General features: G+C 32.3%; 1 protein-coding gene across 1 annotated transcript; it reads right to left on the bottom strand.

The window, feature by feature from the left end:
* Positions 1–4,554: 4,554 nt before the first annotated feature.
* Positions 4,555–14,806, bottom strand: LOC139095080 (nose resistant to fluoxetine protein 6-like). Its single transcript, XM_070646328.1, has 9 exons — positions 14,483–14,806; positions 10,871–11,017; positions 10,568–10,791; positions 7,780–7,997; positions 7,641–7,717; positions 6,478–7,183; positions 5,368–5,684; positions 5,165–5,310; positions 4,555–4,722 (listed from the first exon to the last, which is right to left on the bottom strand). The coding sequence occupies exons 1-9, from the start codon at positions 14,715–14,717 to the stop codon at positions 4,555–4,557; spliced, it is 2,238 nt and encodes a 745-aa protein (XP_070502429.1). The 5' UTR covers positions 14,718–14,806.
* Positions 14,807–18,954: the final 4,148 nt, after the last annotated feature.

Raw genomic sequence — 18,954 nt, 5'->3', positions numbered from 1 at the left:
CGACCGACAGATTTCAACTGATTTGAAAAATAGTTAAGAAAATTTTTGTGTAGATTTTTTACAACAAATAATTCATGCTACAGGGTCCCTACAAAGACTTCGGCTGGCTGATTGCGTACATACAATCAAATTGTTAGACAAAAAATTATCGTTGGACGAGGAGAGGTGGCGCATTAGCATGAAATGCACAATATTGACGTAGATGATATTAAAGTTGGTTTTTACCATATTAGGAACAGCCTTGAGAGTTAGAAGGATGATTTTTGAGAATTGGTATATTTAATATTCTAGAAATAGATCTGTTGAATATATCCGGGAATCATACGACGTAGAAATGGTCGAAAAGCTGACACTAGGTCAGCGTGACCATGTATCTAGGTCAGAACCGATAAAATGCAACATCAAGCTAGATTTAAGTCGGCTTGGAGCTGGGTTTTCGGGCATTTTTACGACGTGTTCTTTCCGGGATAGCTCCGATCAATATTTTTTGATAAAACAGGCTTAACCTGACCGGCACACATTAATATGGCTGTATACTTAGAAACAAGTGGTAGCTACTTTGCGAATACAACCTAATTTGCCAAATCCTGATTTTGCCTCCACTTTCGCCGGAAAATACATCAAAACTTGGTAATTTTGAAATTTTATCCATTGAAAAATTGTTAAATTTGTAAAAGATCAAAGTCAATAGAAATTTTGTATTGATCAAAGTTGACTCGCAACATTCAAGTTGACTTTCATCTTTGCAAAAATACGTTAAAATTGAAATGCTCAAAAGTTGTTGAATTTGAAAATTAAAAAAACGTTTTTCTTTGAAAAACCAAAGAACTCCTGAAAGACGGAAGCCTTGATAGAGCCAAAAGATTTAAAACCCTGCCATCAGAGGAAGGCAAAGGCTATGAATCAAATCTGATCGTACTTCGGTCAGCGAAGTAAGTATTGAATCAGATGGTTGAATTTCAAAAGTCGTTAAATTTTAAACTTAATACTAAGATCCGTTTGAGATCACCTGGTAACATAAATTCACCTTCAATTCAAATCAGTCAAAGCTAAACCGCCATCACATGTTCACAATTCCATCCAAATAAGGCACACAGAAAAAAAATGATAGAAACAAGATTATGAGCCAATATTGAAATGTAAATAGAATCTTCGTTTGCATTACATCACACAATAGTGAGTTTATTTTTTACATATAAAATATTATTTTTTTCCACTTCTTTTTCTATCTCTTTTCGTTTTATATTTGGTGGACATTATTTTGTTAATTATCACATTATGACTATCGCAATATCTTATGTGGTGGTCAACTATTTCAAATACATCCAATATACAATTTTAATGTAATCATAGATTGATGGGTATTTGACATTTTGTTTAAACAGATTTTCAGGGCATTCTCTAATATTTGTCAAGATTATGTATTCATGTCTGAAGAGTGGGTCACTGTCATTCTTATCACTTTTGAAGATTTTTTTTTGAAGCAGCTGCTTGAGATTTTTTAAAAAAGTATAAATTTCACTTTTTAAAGGGAATTCCTATTTGCGGAAGTGTTTTTACGTAATTGATTTGAAGTTTGACAGCAATTAGACGGAATTGAGTATCTTTTGGGTATATGCCAGTGCCGCGACACTCTTGGGCACACAAAAGTGTTTTTGGAAATGTCATGAGCCGCAAACCGTGTGGGGTTTCGATCGTGGCTTACAAGATGTCCCGTCAGTTAAAGTAAATAAGTTTTTTACTACTGCTGCAAAAATATGAATTTAATAATAAATCTCTCAACTTGCTGTAACAACTTTACATTCATATGATCATAATTTTTTCTAACTTCATATTAATGATACGACCAGCTTTACTTTTGTCTATTTTTTCATTTCATTTTCACTGTTCCTTGAAAAATATTCTGGAGAATTAATTGTCTACAATATCAACTTATTCACGTGCTTCTTCTTAAAGATTTAAGTCCAGAATTTAAACTTTTCTTTTTTATTTTTAATCAATTTTTACTGATTAAAGAGTGATGTTTTATGTGTCAATTGCATTCAACAGTTTATTATGAATTTCTGAATAAAAATTGTGAACTGAGATTGCAGCCCGAGCAACACTTGTTCTGTCACGGAGTTTTTAAAGCTTATAATATCACCAAATCGGAAGTCGTCTGCATGCGTAGGTCAAAGGGCAGTCATACCGAAACGTCTTTCATTTTTTGTTAATGATAGAGTTTTAATAAAGTCTTGAAGGTTACATGACGGAGCCTACTTCGTTTCTGTCGCACGGGTAATTAATTTTATGAGATTACATATGTAATTTTAATTTAAAACAATTATAAAGTCTTGACTTGTGACGTCTAATATACTGATGCGAAATGGTTTGAAGGTATATAACAAATTATAAGTAGGTCTGTAAATTGCATTTAGTAGAGTTGTCAGGAATCCATTTTGAAAGCTCATCGATTAAAGTCCGGACTGGGAATCCCAATTTCCTTAACGCAAAGAGCATGATTTAATGTTCTAGATAGACCAGTACGGTTCCTAAAATCGGTCACTTTGCCTATTAAGATTCGTTTTAAGAATCTTCAAAAGCTATCAATTTCTAGAATATTTCATGAATTCTAGTATGACTAAAATTAGCCCTTGACACCACTAAACTTGTCATGAATTTATTTTTAAAACTTAAGAACATTTTTACAGTCAATTAAAGACTGACTGTTTAAGTGTCTTAAATACTTCTTGTTAGGTCTCTTAATTTATTTCAACACGAATTAATATCAATTTTAAGTAATCTTAAGTTCAGACATTTACTATAATTATGTGATCATTGAATTATTTTGAGGATACTTTATTATTGTCATTAACTGTGGGAAATTTTTTTGATAACGACATTCAATAGCTTTAAGTAAATAATCAACAGCTGACAAAATTACCTAAAATACTCAAGTTTGTGAGACATGCGTAATGAACATCACGAACGTATGTCTGTTAAGAAATATATGTAGACCGGCCATATTTTATCAATGGTCCGACGATTTTTATGTGTCTCGAGATACAGTCAGTACTGATCAAATGTTTAGTTTGTTTTTTGTTGAGATAACATTTGTGGACTTGTTGTGGACTGGATGCAGTGGTGTTGGCAGAAAGTTTGAATGCAATGCAATAATTCAGGGGTTTTTGTGAATTTTATGCCAAAAAATTCTAGAAAATTGAAAATTTGATTCCAAAATGTAGGAAGTGGGTGAGTATAACCTGCTAACCATCTGAATATGCTTAAAACTGGATGTTGTTGTTGTTAATTATAATAAATTTCTTAAATTCGCAGGAAATTAACGATAAGATGCAAAATTGCCCTGACGGCACTCTGATCACTGATTTAAACACAATTTTCTAATTCACCGCATTGTGTTGCTCGGGATGATTACAAAATTCACAACTTAACCCTAAAACTTATTAAATATCATTAGCAATGTCTAGCCTTACAAAGGTTAAGTTCAATGTTATCTTTGTTGTATAATTTAAATTACTAGCTTATATTAATTTATTCAGTCTATATTTTATATCTCAAAACTAATTATTTGCAAAAGATTATTCAGTTGTGCATGTATTTTTAGCAACAGTCACGATAAATAATATTCCACTTCCTTTACATCATCTAAACATTCTTCTTTTTTTGACGTAAATTTCCTCAGTCAAAATGCGACAAAAAAATGATTTTCAAGTCAGTCAGTGATCGCTGACATATGTGCTATGAGACTGTTGTTTTCAACCTTAGATTTACACTTGTTAGCAAATAACAAAAGAAGACATCAGACGAATAAATTTCACATTATGGTAATAACTATTTGCTAAAATCTAATAAGCCGACAATTAGCAAACAAATCAATACTTAATTAAATTTTTTCTTTCATGATGAGACGAAATACTCGTGAAAATAAAAAAAATATTATGCAAATAGTTGGCAAACACATTATTGAATATGTAAAGGCTATTGTCATGAAGGGCTTGTCATGATTAGCTGTAGTTGTTAGAGCAGTTGTGGGCAACCTTTGATTTTTTTGGGACACACCTTGGTGGTTCGACTGAGACCGCACACGGCATTTAATTCATGGAATTTTCAAAAATTCTTGTCGGCACACTACTATGTCGTGGCACACAGGTTGTCCACTACTGTTTTAGACTAATGAATGAAAATTATTTGTGAATTATTAATAGAAATAGTTTAAGGTTTAAAGTTTAAGTCTGCACCGAAACCGTATGCGTCATTTGACCCAAATCACAATACTGCTCCACGACATACAGATTGCCCAACACTGATCAAATATGTTCTCCTTCTAGGGAGTGTCTAGTGGTAGAATAGGAGAGTTTTAGGACATTGAACCATCAAGTATGACCCACAACCCCATCAAAAAAGACATCAATTTCCCAATAAAAACTCCAAAAAAATTGATCTTTAAATCTAATTTCAATCTTTTTTTATTTATCACCTTTATAATATTACTTATAAATAATCCATAAATTCATATACTTAACACTAAAGTCTATAAAGCTAGAATAATTCATATTATGACATTTTCAGTTTTTCTTTGTCTTCATTTTCACTAATTGTAGTCTTTTGTGGAGTCCTTTTTGAACTCATAATTACACTTTTAATATTATTAAATGGCTGTTCTATAAGTATTGTGTAGAGAATGGATATCAGCAGAATTGAGAGTAATTCGTTCATGTTGAGCTGAAATTGAAAATAAAAAGATTTTGTGATGTAATATAATTGACTTATTTATAGGGTTTTAAAGAGCTGCTGTGACGACAAGATGAATAATTGCATTAATTGATGTAGTTAAATTAAGGAAATAACAATTTAATTAACTTAGGTCTGACCTAGATAAGCTATTGATTGTTAATTGAAGTTATTCAACAATTAATTGATCAACAAATTTGATTTAAAAATCAATGAATCGGAACTGATCAATTCCGCATTATTTTGATTGAAAACTGACACCGAAGTCAGGACGACTCTATGCCACTTTAAAGACACTTTAATAGCAAAAACTATTTTTTTTTCCCCAATGTGCTGCTCTAAGAAAGCTACAAATATGAATAATTGACTACGCCCCTGATCACCCACCCTGCTTCCAAAAATAGTAATTAATAACCCTCAATCATATACTTACAATACTAAACGGGAATGTGTACTGTATTGGTGTCTTAACCTGTCCAGCATTAAAGAAGAATACCGGAAATTGTACAAGATACAGCGCATATGAAATTCTCGTTGTAAATAAGAATCCTCTCCACTCAAGCAATTCTATAACTTTGTCTAGAAATAAATTAAATTATTAGAATCAAAACAGGAAGTTCTCCAAGATTGACTTACTCTTATATCCCAAATGAGACGTCAAGATCATCCATGCAAAAAACAAACACCATCCAATTGGTGCAAAAGCCGCATAATGTGCAGCATGTGTAGGATTAAATTTATAAGAGATATCGCCCATCGGTGCAGCACCAAAAAATGATATCAACATTGCTGCCGTACTGACATACCATCCAATTTTAATTTGTCTCTTACTCAATTTAATGTCTTTGAATTTTCTCAAAAAACAACCGAGAATAATTCCCATTGCGTAAACAGTAAAACGATGCGGCGGAAGTATGTACATTAAATCAGCTGTTTTGAAGAGTTGTTGAACACTGTTAGGAATTAGACATAACAAAAAAAAAGAGGAATAATAATTAGCAAAATAAGAAATTGTGTGAAATAGTCGGTAAATTATGAATCGTCATCTTTTGTTTGGTGTGAATGATTGCGACAAGTAGCTTTTTGTCTTAACATTTTTCGGTTTATGAATTTGGAACATTAAATATTTAATACAATGTGCAAAATTGATCTTAAAGTAAATGCCGAACTACTGGACATTTCTTGGCAAAAATTGACACCTCAATTGACACCTAGTTTAAATTTTGTGAATTTGTCAAAGAGTTTGAGGAAGAAATTTTCAAATAGTGAGAATTTGCTTAAATTTTGTCAATTGTACACTAAGGACATGAAAAACCCATAAGTTTGTCACTAGCTACTTAAGAGCGTTATTGTGTGTTATTTGTGTCTGTATACTCGAGTGACACAAACTAGGCGAAGCAATCCATTAAGAGTTCTAATAACTTTGTGGCTTCTAAATGACAGTCAAATGGAATCTTATTAACCATAAGCTATCATTTTTCAAGGGTAGACTCGAAATAATCATCTGAAAGAAAAGCTACAGTATCAAATGAAGAGGTCTCAACAAACTATGCTTGGGGAGTCAATTTTCAGTTCCTTTATAGATGAGAACTTTATCAGATTTGGTAGAACTCTAATGTTAAGGCGCATACTGCAGGATTTCAATGGAGGCCTTTTTGGACTTTTGGACCGAACCGCAAAATCCTGCCATCTCTACCTGCGACTTCGACTGATTCACTGAACAAATTAACCAAATGTCCAACTCACCTGATTCCAAAGGACACATAATTTGATAATCCATAAGTGTAAGTAACATAATATCTAGCAATTGTCGACAATACAGCTAATATCACAATAACATTTAATGCTCTTTTAGGCCATCTAAATAAAGCAATTATCAAGAACGGAGCGGTCCAAAACAATTCAGTATCGATTCCGACATGATGTGTATGTGTCATGCACATCTTCTCGAATCCAAACCAATTGTGAATGAACAGTAAGCTTCTCCACCAACTCTTTTTACACAGCACAGAATTATGTGATACAACTAAGTTCCATAATGGACCATTTCCTGTTAATGGCAAAATATATGTACAAAAGATGATAAGGAACGCTAGCGATGGCATGATGCGTAGATATCGCGAGATATATTCCTTCCAAATATTTATTTTTCCACTTTTTTGCAACTTATCAAATAACGAATAAGCAGTCAACATTCCGCTAATCATCAAAAACGGATCTGTATATAAAGAAGCAGCTCTTGCCAACACACTATATGGTTTGCCGAGTGTTTCTGTCATCCATGTCCGGTTTGAGTAGGGCACATAAAACATTGCCATACACTTGTGTGATATGAGAAGCATGACAGCATTTAAGAGTCGAATTGAATGGGCAATTCTGATGTCATTTGATTCACGCTGGGCAAATAAAGCTTTTGTGTTCTTTTTGATTGAAAATGAAACAGCTAATCGATCTGAAATGAAAACGGAAGTGGTTAAATCGAGAAGGAAATTGATAGTAATTTGAGATATTGAGGAAGACATTGGATGGATTGGCTTCTGGTTTTTGGGGTTTGATTAATTGCGATGCAATCGTGCTTGAATTTAATGTTGGATTCTAGATATGTTTCATATACTGAAGATCAAACCCGAATGGCACAATTCGGTTTATCGAAATTTTGCCAAGGTCAACTTGACTCTGACAAATTTTGTCAGAGGCGGGCACCATGCCAAGTTCACGTCAGTCTTGTATCCAATTACTCGACTTGTGCTGTTCGGGATGGGTTCTGGACTAGATTATAGACAGTACTACGATAGTACTTTAATCATCAAACAAATACAAGTACAAAACCCGTCCTTGAAATGTGCAACTGCATTAAATTCTTATTTCCTTCCACTCCATTCATCTCCAATAAAAAAACATCAACTTACTCTTCATCTCTGATAATCCACAGCAGTCATAAACAGTAGAAACAACATTCAACAGCAACAAAACCACGCAGAATAGACTACAAAGATAAAAAAATACATTCATTGCCAATGGAAAGTAGAAAGAATAGTTACAACTTACATAGCAATCTTAGTGCCAAGGTCAAGTTTACTCATCCATTCATTGTCGTTCACATAACACATTTCAGATTCTACACGAACAGCTAATTTGACTCCCGTGCCATCCGTAAATGATTCCGTATAATGCTTCATTGCAATCTCAACATCATTATTCGAGCATGAAGACGGAACACAAACTCCAAAATTTATGGTAGAGAAGCGCGGAACACGATGACCTGGCTGAAAGAATGAAATTGATATTATTAGTTAAAGAATGCGTAGTAAGAATGAAGATCCATAAAATATCAGCTGGAAATCAGCTGAATAAATACAATAAACTCGGTCGTAATAAAAATGTATGCCAAATATTATCAATCTTATTTGGTAATCACAATACTGTGCTTGTAGAAATACTAATTAAACGTCCATAAAGGAATCGTAGTGATGACTGCCTATGACTGCATACCGCAACACGAAAAATCAATTTTCTGATTTTATTCTTTGTGTTGTTTTCAAAGCTAAAGTTTGAATAATATAAAATTATGGGATGTGTACATTGATGTCGTGCATGAATGATGTCTAGATTGCAGGGATAGGATAGAGCAGAACATCAGATTCTGGCCCAAGGCAGGCATGACTCTGACTTAGTCTCGCATTTAGCTTAAACCAGGGCGATTAACCGACTTGTGCTATTCAGAATAGCCCTTAATAACTCACAATTTTCATTGACGTAATCCACAATTAACCCCAAACCATTACGCTGCAGTCAATTATTTAAATGAGATGAAATGCACTCAGAATTTTAATTTCGTCGGGGAATTTCTGTGAATTTTGATTGTACGTCATGCAAATTTCATATTACAACAATTGTTTGTGTCATCTTTACTTAGAATATTTGATAAACTTCACTGTTGTTATTAAAAATTAAACATGTTATTACCCAAGAACTACAAATTGATGAGTAAGTCTAGGAGTAATAGCAAAATCATCTGTGTAAATGTTGACTTCATGTAAATGTATGAAAAAGTTATTCACAAATAGGTTTTGCCTATTTCTATAAATCATGCATTGCAAAATCATACTTATTTTCTTGAGATAGAACGGATACAGTCAATGTTAAATTATATGTTATCTTATTAATGCAACATACCTAGACTTGATATATTTATAAGTATTTTGCAATAAGATATTTATGAGACATTTTACGCATGAGTGAGAAACATGTTCTCGGTAGGGAATTGATCATTTATTCCATTGCTGTCTAGCTATTCTTAGCAGACGATCAACATGTTCTTGTTCGAAGTCGTAGTTCCAAGTGAGCAAAGGAGCAAGGAAAAATTCATCATTTTGATGGGGATTTTCGTTAAAATATCCCAAAATCTCTTCTAAATTTCAGCTTTTAATTTATAAAATTTTCAAAGCCTACTCAATGAATATCTGTTCACACCTCTGATTATGGCAATCCAATGATTATCTAAGTGGTTAGAATTGAAAGTGATTTCGGCCACTCTATTATTGCGATAATTGTGTCTCCAAATATTTGCAATTTAGACTAGCTAAGAATCATTAATTTGAATATTCAATTTGTAGACTAAAGTTCCTGTTCCTGACCTATCACGATTCCTCAAACAACCTTCATTATGAATTATGATGCAACAGTTCATTGACTTGAACGTATCAATTTTTAGTATTTTTCCCTTCTAATAATGTTTGACTAGCTCATCAGCATTAAATCATTTTACAATTAGCAACTCGTTTTACACCAAGTTTGTTATAGTCAAGAACTTCAAAATTACATAGTTCCTCATCCACGTGTTCATAAGAATCTTAGAATTTAAAATTTTGTTACCTTATCCCTAAAAATTCCCATAAAAATATTGAAAATCATTTTCAATTTTGTCCATTATCACCAAATTAACACATTACTGTTAATTGAATTTAACTAACAATTGACGATGAAGACATTTGTTGCGACTTTTATGCTTTAACATTTCCTAATCAACATTATGCTAAATTTATGAATTATAAATCATTAGCAATGAACTCTAATGTCATAAAAAGTCATAAGATGCATAATTTATTGGCTATTAAATCATTGTTTACTATTGTGGATTATAGGAGATTAATGCATGCTGTGTTAATAACATCTCGTCAAATGAAATTCAATTTTTATCGTATTTACTACAAGGATTTTAATAATTGCTGTTTATACTAATTACTTTAGGATTAGTGCAATGATTGCTTAACTATCGGCATTATTTGTGCATTCACTATCATCAATTCATCAATGAATGTAACTCGTTGTTGATGTTTTGTCGATGAATCTATTGTGATGCATCTTAAAATGCTGTTTTTTATTATTTGTCAGACTTCAAAGGCGTGAATGTTCATAGAACTATAATTTTAAGCTTGAGGAGAAGAAGGGAGATTGCTTTTAAATACGCTCCTACTTATCCACGCTCCCTATGCTCATCGACCAAGTTTGAGAATACCAAATAATGGCAATAAGTTGATGTGTTCAGGCTATTAAACCTGATTTTGCTAACATGAGACTAGATTTGCATCAGCAGTGTTTAGAAGCTAACAAATCTATTAATCAGATATGAAATCATAGCAAAAATATCCAATCAAAACTTAAAACCACATTCGCAACTACAAAACAATTATAATATCTCATATCGCACAGTTGATTAACAATTATCAACAAAACATCTAATTACAACATTTAAATCAGCAATACAAAGTTAATCAATCATTTAATTACTGTTTTTGTTGTAAAAATGAGACAAACATCACAATTAAATACTCACATCATCGAAATTGCTCGTGAATGCATCGTGCGACTGCAGTAATCTTCTCAAATAATTTGTAAATCTCAGTGATTCCGGAATGCTTGGTTGAAGATAAGTAAGACAATATTTTCCTTGAAACTCATCGTTTGGTGCTTTGACATTCAGACACTGATCAAAATCACCCAGCTGATTGATATTTCCATTTAATAGTCCGGATGTAAAGCGTGCAGTTGCATCGTGTACTGTTAACAAAGTAAACAATGGAATTTTATTATTTTAACCTTAAATTTTAATTGTTAATAATTAAAGGTCAGAACTTACATTTTAAGGCCCAAAACTCAAAATTTGCTAATGACTCGAAAAACATCTGTGCATGCTGTCGACATTCCTGAGAGATTGCAGGTACTTGTGATAAGTCGAAGGGTTGAAATGTCTTTAAATATTTTTCACTCAAAATTTTTATGAAATCTGTCGAAATAAAACGAAAAAAATTAATTTCATAATTGATGTCAATGCATGAGTTCATTATATTATTGGAATGCTTATGCTGTAACTTTGCAATTCCAAAAACAGAAGCTCCATAGAAATTATGTGCGAGTAATTCATAATTAAAATTGATAAACGTTTTGAACTTGACATTGAAAAAAGTGCGAATGTTTTTTTATTTCTCTTTTCTCTCGTGTGTTTTTGCGGCACATGAGTACATTCTGCTTTCAAATGGAAAACCTGTTTTTATGCTACTTGCTGTTCTGATTGTAAATATACACAAATATTGTGCAGGTTAGTTTGATTCAGGGTTTGTTTAATTTTTATCGGGTTTGATATTGGATTTGTTGTTAGTTGAAGCAAAAGTTGATGCCCGATCATCACATGTTATTCATGACAGCCACATGACAGTCATATGCCAGCTATCTTTAACTTCATCTCAAAAGCAACAGTTTTGTGGCAAAAGTAGCAGCAGAGTTCGAATACAATTCGATGTATTAGGGATTTTTTGTGTAAAAACACCTTCCGGCTATGGCTCCGGGGTAGCAAGAAGTGATTTGAATCTGGTCAGTCAATCTCTTCTCAATAACTTAATATTCTAATAAAAAGGACGAATTATTAAAATTCTAATAAACTGAAGACGAGGACTTGAATTCTGCCAAGTATTTGTCTGGATTCCGGCAACATGCCAGAGTCACACCTTATACTGGTTCGATGAACTGACTTTTACTATTCGCATTGGCTACTAATAATCTATTTGATTCTTTAGAACTCAATTTCCAACAAGCATTTTCTATGACTTAGATTTACTGTGTGAACATCACGTCACATATAAAGCACTTGTTAACTCATCAATCACCAATGGATATCCAATTGATTTTTAACGAGACAATTATGTTAATGATAATTTGATGAACAGTATTTTTAAGTAGAATACAAAGTATGTAAGTGCCAATTGGCAGCCAATTATGAAGTCGACTGTAATGTGGGCGAAATTTTGAAATAAATCAACTTTTTCAAACCTGACAATTAAAATTTCATTATTTTCTGCCAAGATTTTTCTTGCAATTTAATCAAATCTCGATCATGTCGTAGAATTAATTTGTGTAAATGACCGCTTAAACCAAGCCGTTGTTGACCATGACCCGCGAAAGTCTTGTTTGTGTTCATTTTTCCTTAATGCTCAATAATTATCAGATAATATTAGATCAGTGATAAATACTTAAACTGTACTTTTATGATTTAATAGACATAACTTGACAGCCTTACACTGCAATTTAAGCACAAGAAGTCAATGATTGATTTAATTTTCTGATTATGAATGGAATTTCCTGAATTAATTTGTAATTAACTTATTGCCGGTAAATTGCTTATTTAGCCAAGAATTTCCAGACATTCGTAAAAGCCAAGAATAATAAAGTTTTAAAACTCTGAATGCATTTTAACAATGGTAAAGAAATGCAAAGATTATTAACATATTTTGACAAGTTTGACTAGTAGTAAACAATAAGCTTTGGGGTAAGTACAACCAGATAATCTACGCTCTAATTATTATCCATAACTTACTAAATTGTTTTTAACAATTCAATTATGTTTTCTGGTTTTAAGTTGATTGCTTTTTTGATTTCCAGTATTTACAATCAATACCGGTATCTAGATTTGCTTTGTTATTGTGTAAATGATAAAAATGTAGTTAGACAAAGAGACTCTAGAGAAAATCAGCTTTGCGTTTAGAATCGATCGTTTTTTAAATGCTATTTAGCAGTATAGTAAGCTTTAAAGGGCATTTGAGTGAGGCTATAGATCAAACTAGATTTGTTTTGAAAACGCAAACAACAACAAAGTGTTAGCCTTATGAGACAATGAGTAGTCTCACATGTTATAGTCACATGGTTCTCACCGGTTCTCATTGTCTGTTGGTTTAGGATTTACTAGTTTTAAATTTTCAATTCAAAGCAACCGACTGGGAACAAATTAGATATTAACAATTCCATATCAATTTCATGGATGATTTGTTTATAGCCTCGAGCGACACAAATGAAGCAGGCTCAACTAAAGCCCTTTATGCCTTATTGAAGATTTTGGATTCCACATGGAAGCAGTTACTATTTGGTAGTACTTTAGCGAACTTAAATGCTCCGTGGTTGTGTCTTCTTCATTTGCGTGGCTTGGTAGAGAATTAATGCGCTTCGACTAATTAAAAGTCATGTAAATTTTGCAAAACATGTAAATTTTTTAACGAAACAATGAAGATAATCAGTTATTTAGAAATCTAAAGCTTATAATTGAGATATTTGAGCCTCTAATTGCATTTATTCTCCACTTTTTGACAATTTTGTTTTAAAATCATGACGATAATCTTCTAATTTAATCTATTATGATAAAATGAACAACTAATACTTGATTTATTCCATAATTAAACAACTAGAATCACCCAATCACGACTAAAATGATCTTTTGACATCAATTTGCCATAAAACTGTCATCCGTTTAATTAAATGAAATAACTTAGAAACTCATTAATTCCGTCATTGTAAAAGAATTTTATAGAATTTGCCACCTTCAATTTTATTAAGACATTAGTTGAATAACATCATATTGTTGCCAATAAATCACAATGGATTGAATAATAACATTCAAAACAAAAGCACAACAACAACAAAAATGGTAAATAAACAACGATAATAAAAATTTCTTCGTATGATTGTCAATTTAAGGCACGATTTGATTGTTTTTTGGGGTTTAAGTCAATTTGTTAATGCACAAAAAATAAGTTCGTGAATGAAGAATTCGACGATCAATCAGTAACCTTGTCTAGGTGCTGTTGATTGTGTCATTTGAGAAATGCAAATTTTTATGGCTAAATAATAATAAAAGTCGAGTAAGTCAGAACTCAATGGCACATCTAGAAAGGATAGTAGGACATTGGCTTATACGCGAGCTGTTAAATCAGTGGTGCACAACCTTTTATTTTTAGCTTCACATCTTGGAGATAAGCCTGGATCTGACATTTTCCAAATTGTTGTGCGGTACTTTAATGTGCCGTGGCACGCAGGTTGTTCAACACTGCCTTAGATCAATGTTCTCCAAATTTTCTTGTGGCATTGCACACCTTGGTGGCGAATTTCAACCGAAACCGCACACGGCATGCGGTTCATGGCATTTCGAAATAATTTCGATTTACACACTGTTGTACCACAACACACAGTTTGGGCAACACTGTCTTAGGCTCATTCAGTACTCCTTTTTATGTTCCTGAGCATCTCCTAAACTCAACTATCAAGATCCACAATACTAAGTAACTTGTCATTAACGCAGCATTGTATAACAATCCTTACTACATTCCTGAAGCACCAAACCATGAAAAACCCCCGAAAAATCACCATGACAAAGCTTTATTTCAGTATATCACTCTCCATACTAGCATATAATCCAAAATTCTTTTACCTCTTTCATAATTTGAGACATCAGGTACGACATTGTGAGGTAAAATACTGTCATTGTAACTTATTTTATTTATCACTGTCTCAATAAGGTTTACACTTGCATTTGCTACTGTATTATTGTCATTTTGCATGAATATTTCTGTTTCACTACTGCAATTTGGCACACAATTGATGACTGATATGGTCAATATGATTATTGCAAGTTGCAGTCTAATATAAAATTTAATTTCAGTCATTTTTTAAGCCTCTCTATTTTAATTTTCAATGCGTCATTGCACTACTTATGTATTTTTATTCACAAATGCTCGTGTTTTTATTTGCAACCGATCACGTCAACGTCTAGGACTAAACTGAACTTAATTTCTTCTTGAACAGAAACTGTTGCAAATTTTATTTTTTTTTCTACACAATTGCGAATTGACTTGAATTGAATTTTAATCATTTAATTTTTTTGCTGTACTGAACTATTCATGTTCAATATTTTGTTGTTATTGTTTTTCTCCCCCTACTAAGCACTGCTGCTATCTCACAAGCAATAATAATTGCATTTTTACGCTCATTTGATGAGCAGCAATTCTCATTTTGCATTCCTACTAATGGATTTACCCATTTAAATGGTAATGATAAGAATGTAAGCAAGTTGCTTAACATATGTCAATCCTTACGATTGATGCCGGATTTGAGATAATTCTTAAGCAAGTCACGAATTGAGAACTTGAGTTGAATCGTCATAGAACTTTAAGGTTTGGGTTTGATTGGATGACTATCTGTTTTAGGATCAATTTAGATGTAGATGGAATGAATTTAATCGTTTTTAACATCTTGATCGGCAAAAATATTCACGACGGTCAAGTTGCGTCGAAAGTGCAATTTTCATGTTATACTGGCACAAAAATCCACTAGAGATTCCATGAGTAACTTGTACTGATCGAGATCATTTAATTCCCAGTGGATAAACATATTTTAGAATCAGACATCAAAAGGACATTAACTTTACATTAACTGGTTGTTCACATTTATGCAGAGGCCGCAGGTGCCTGTCAAGGCAAAACCGTACATATTCTTGATAATTTAGTATGGTTTTGGAGGAAAAACCATATAAATTTATCAATAATTTGACATCAAAAGGACATTAACTTTACATTAACTGGTTTATGTTCACTTTGGAGTGGCAGATGTTATGGACGAAGGCATAATCGAGGATTGATTCTAAGATTGCAAGAGTTGGCAAGGATTCAATTCTTGATCTCTGTCTCGTGAACTCTACAATATATCACTTAATCAGTTCATTAAGTTAATAAAAGGCATATTCAACTCAGCATCTAGAATATTCATTAAAACCGACGATAGCCACCCAATAGGTCAGATAAGGATGTGATGTAAATTTTTGATTGAATGTTTGTAGTTTCATCAAAATCGATTAAATGTAAGTTTCTAAATTCATCGAATTAATTATAATGCAAAGGTGCTATTTATAAAATGTTGAAAATTCAGTCAGAACAAGTACGTAAGTATAGAAAGATATGAATGCCTGAAGAAACAATGAACTCTTCTTCCTTCCAATACATATTGATAGTGAGTCTGCTTTTTAATGATTACATAAAATGGACTTAAAGTAAAAGGAAATCTTAAGTACCAAACTGCATTAATTATCAAAGATGACAATCTACTTTTTGCACAAATGCAGTAGGAAATTGCACATTTTTAATGCAACTAATGCATGATTAATTTTCAAAATTTTTCAATAACTCTTTGGAATAAGAGAAAATTTTAATTGCAGATCTAATAGTTATTAATATTTAATTCATATTCATGTCTCAGCATTGCTTAATATCGGCAATTTTAAATTCTTTTCTTTGATTTCTCTGTGTTGAAACGAAAATAATTAAAGATTATTAAACACATAGGGAATTTGTGTCTCCCTTGAGAGTTTTTATTAAGTTAAGCAGTAAGTAAAAGTAATACACTAAGCTACCGACAGTAACTTAATAGAATACTGTTTTATTGCTAAAAATATAAAAATAATAAAGATAATATTATTTTAAATGACCGGCGATATTCATTTCATGCGATATTATTTTCTAAGGTCAAGAACTTAACGCTGTACTTTGCAAATATTTTGAGATTTTATTAAGGTAGTCGGGATCTATTTATAACTTTAATAATTGAAAGTTAATATTTTTTTAAACATTTTATGGTAATTTTTGCAATTAAAAAGTGCTTGAAATATTTCAATATTTTTTTTTTAAAATCTGCCTTTTTCAAATAAGACAAGTGCTTTGAACATTTGTGTTTCAAAGCAGTACAAAATTTAGAACCTCATAAATTTTTCTAAATTCAAATATTATTTAGCCGTTAAAGAGAATAAAGATTTTAAACAAAATATTTCTTTTTTCATATAAATATACTAATATTTAATTGATTTAATTGTGATAGGGTTAATTAAGATAAAGGAGTGATCCATGGAGGTTTTCTAGGGTCAATATTTCCCTTCATTTTGACCAAAATTTTTCAATTTCCTTTGGTTGTTTGGGATAAAAGTCAAAAACCTTCATTACATTTTGCGGAGTTTTTTCATCCATGACATCCAGCAATAGAGCTACCTACAGACGCCATCTAAAAAATGCCATAAATCACAGTTGATCGGCATGACCCGTGACGTAATTAAGTAACCTTAAATTTTTGCTTGTAATGACCAAACCCCTTATTAAGAAATTAATGGCTAAGCCCAAGCTTTGTCTCTGATTAGACATCACTTACTTATGGGGTTAATCAGTAAATGACCACAGTGGGGGCCATCCTACTATAACACAAATGAATGATTCAGCCATTTTTCTTTCTTTACCTTTCCTCAAAGTCCTTTAAAAACTACCTTATTATCCATAATTAAATGATCAACAAGAACTATCTTACCTCCTACATAAAAACATCAACATCAACATCAAGGTACATGAATTGTCAATATTTAAAATATATTTCACTCTCCCCTTTCATTCACTTGATACTTTAAGCTCCTCAAAATGCTTACATAGTGAAGTAGATTAAAAAATGATTTCAAAAAGTATAAAGACAGAAAGAGTCGTTCATGTCTACACAATAATTAGAGAGATTAAAAATTGCTGAATAACAATAATCCACAATTTCAAGTGAAGTGAAGTGCTGTATAGCAACAAAAAAGAAGTAGAATAATGTTTTATGGTCAAAATACAAATCATTGTGTGGAAATTCTATCAAAAAATTATAATATTCATATAACGAAGGTAATGAAGGAAAAGTTTTAATTCCCACTTTTGTTTATTTCAACTATACGTCTAAAAACGAGTGCGGGATAAAAAGAGATTTAGGAACTGCTGTATGTTAAAAAAGGGGGTAATCATTTTCATATGTATCCGTATCGTTGGCATGTACTTAATGGTTCTAGCAGATCCTGTTGAATTCTTTTGTGAATGAATAATGGTGAAAATTTTCAAAAAATATATATATATATATATCCATGTGTGGTGTGGATGGAGATGACATTTTTCATTTTTAACCAATTGTTAATTTATTTTATAAGGACTCTCGGATGGAAGTAACTTTTTCATTAGCCGACCTTTTCAGTTTTCAATTCTTTTTTGTATGATTTCATTTATTCTTGTTTTGTTCTGTGTAAAAATGATTTTTATGTCTCATTCCTTTGCATGATTGTGCTTGCTGGATTGTGTTTTGCTTGTGCTTGTATGTTTGGACTATCCGATGGAGGTCTACATTTACGTTTTTATGGATAACAGTAGAATTTAAGAGAAAAAAGAGCTTGTAGATGCTCAGTTTGAAAATACTGTAAATACAAAATTTTGTACCGGCTATCAGGTACCGGGAAAGTTATACGTACCACGTACTGGGCAAGATATTATTGAGAATGGCACAAGTCAGCTAATCGATTCAAAATCCGGCAACACATGGGCGTGACTCTGACATGGTGCAGTCTGACCATGGTGCAGTCTGACCATGATGCAGTCTGACCATAGTGTAGTATGACCATGGTGCAGTATGACCATGGTACAGTCTGACCATAATGCAGTCTGTCCATAGTGCACCATGGTGCAGATTGAACATGGTGCCACTATGGTGCAGTTTGAGAGTCACGCCCATCTATGTCGGTCGGATGCCGAATCCAATTTCATTGCAGCATGCCAGAGTCACACTGAATTGAGTGCGAATTTTTGATAAGTTAAACGATTATTGCTATTAACCGATTATGGCTGATAACTTCTCAAACCACACATGTGAGTTCCTGCTCACCATTTGCAAACTATTCCTAAAGAAGAACTGACAGTTCCATCATTTAATACCTCAAAAAATGCTTCTCTACCATCATCCACAAACTTAATAATTTTATTGAATTTTATCCTTCCTCAACCCTTTATCTGACTAACTGAATTGTCGACAATGATTAACACTTTTATTTTGCTACTTCACTCTGCATTTCCTTTT

Source organism: Chironomus tepperi, unplaced genomic scaffold (genome assembly GCF_022539635.2).
Source record: "Chironomus tepperi strain 1889 unplaced genomic scaffold, CSIRO-AGI_Ctep_v1 contig_359, whole genome shotgun sequence".
NCBI lineage: Eukaryota > Metazoa > Arthropoda > Insecta > Diptera > Chironomidae > Chironomus > Chironomus tepperi.
Note: the sequence above shows the minus strand (reverse complement) of the source record. Positions and strands in the feature narration are given on the sequence as shown.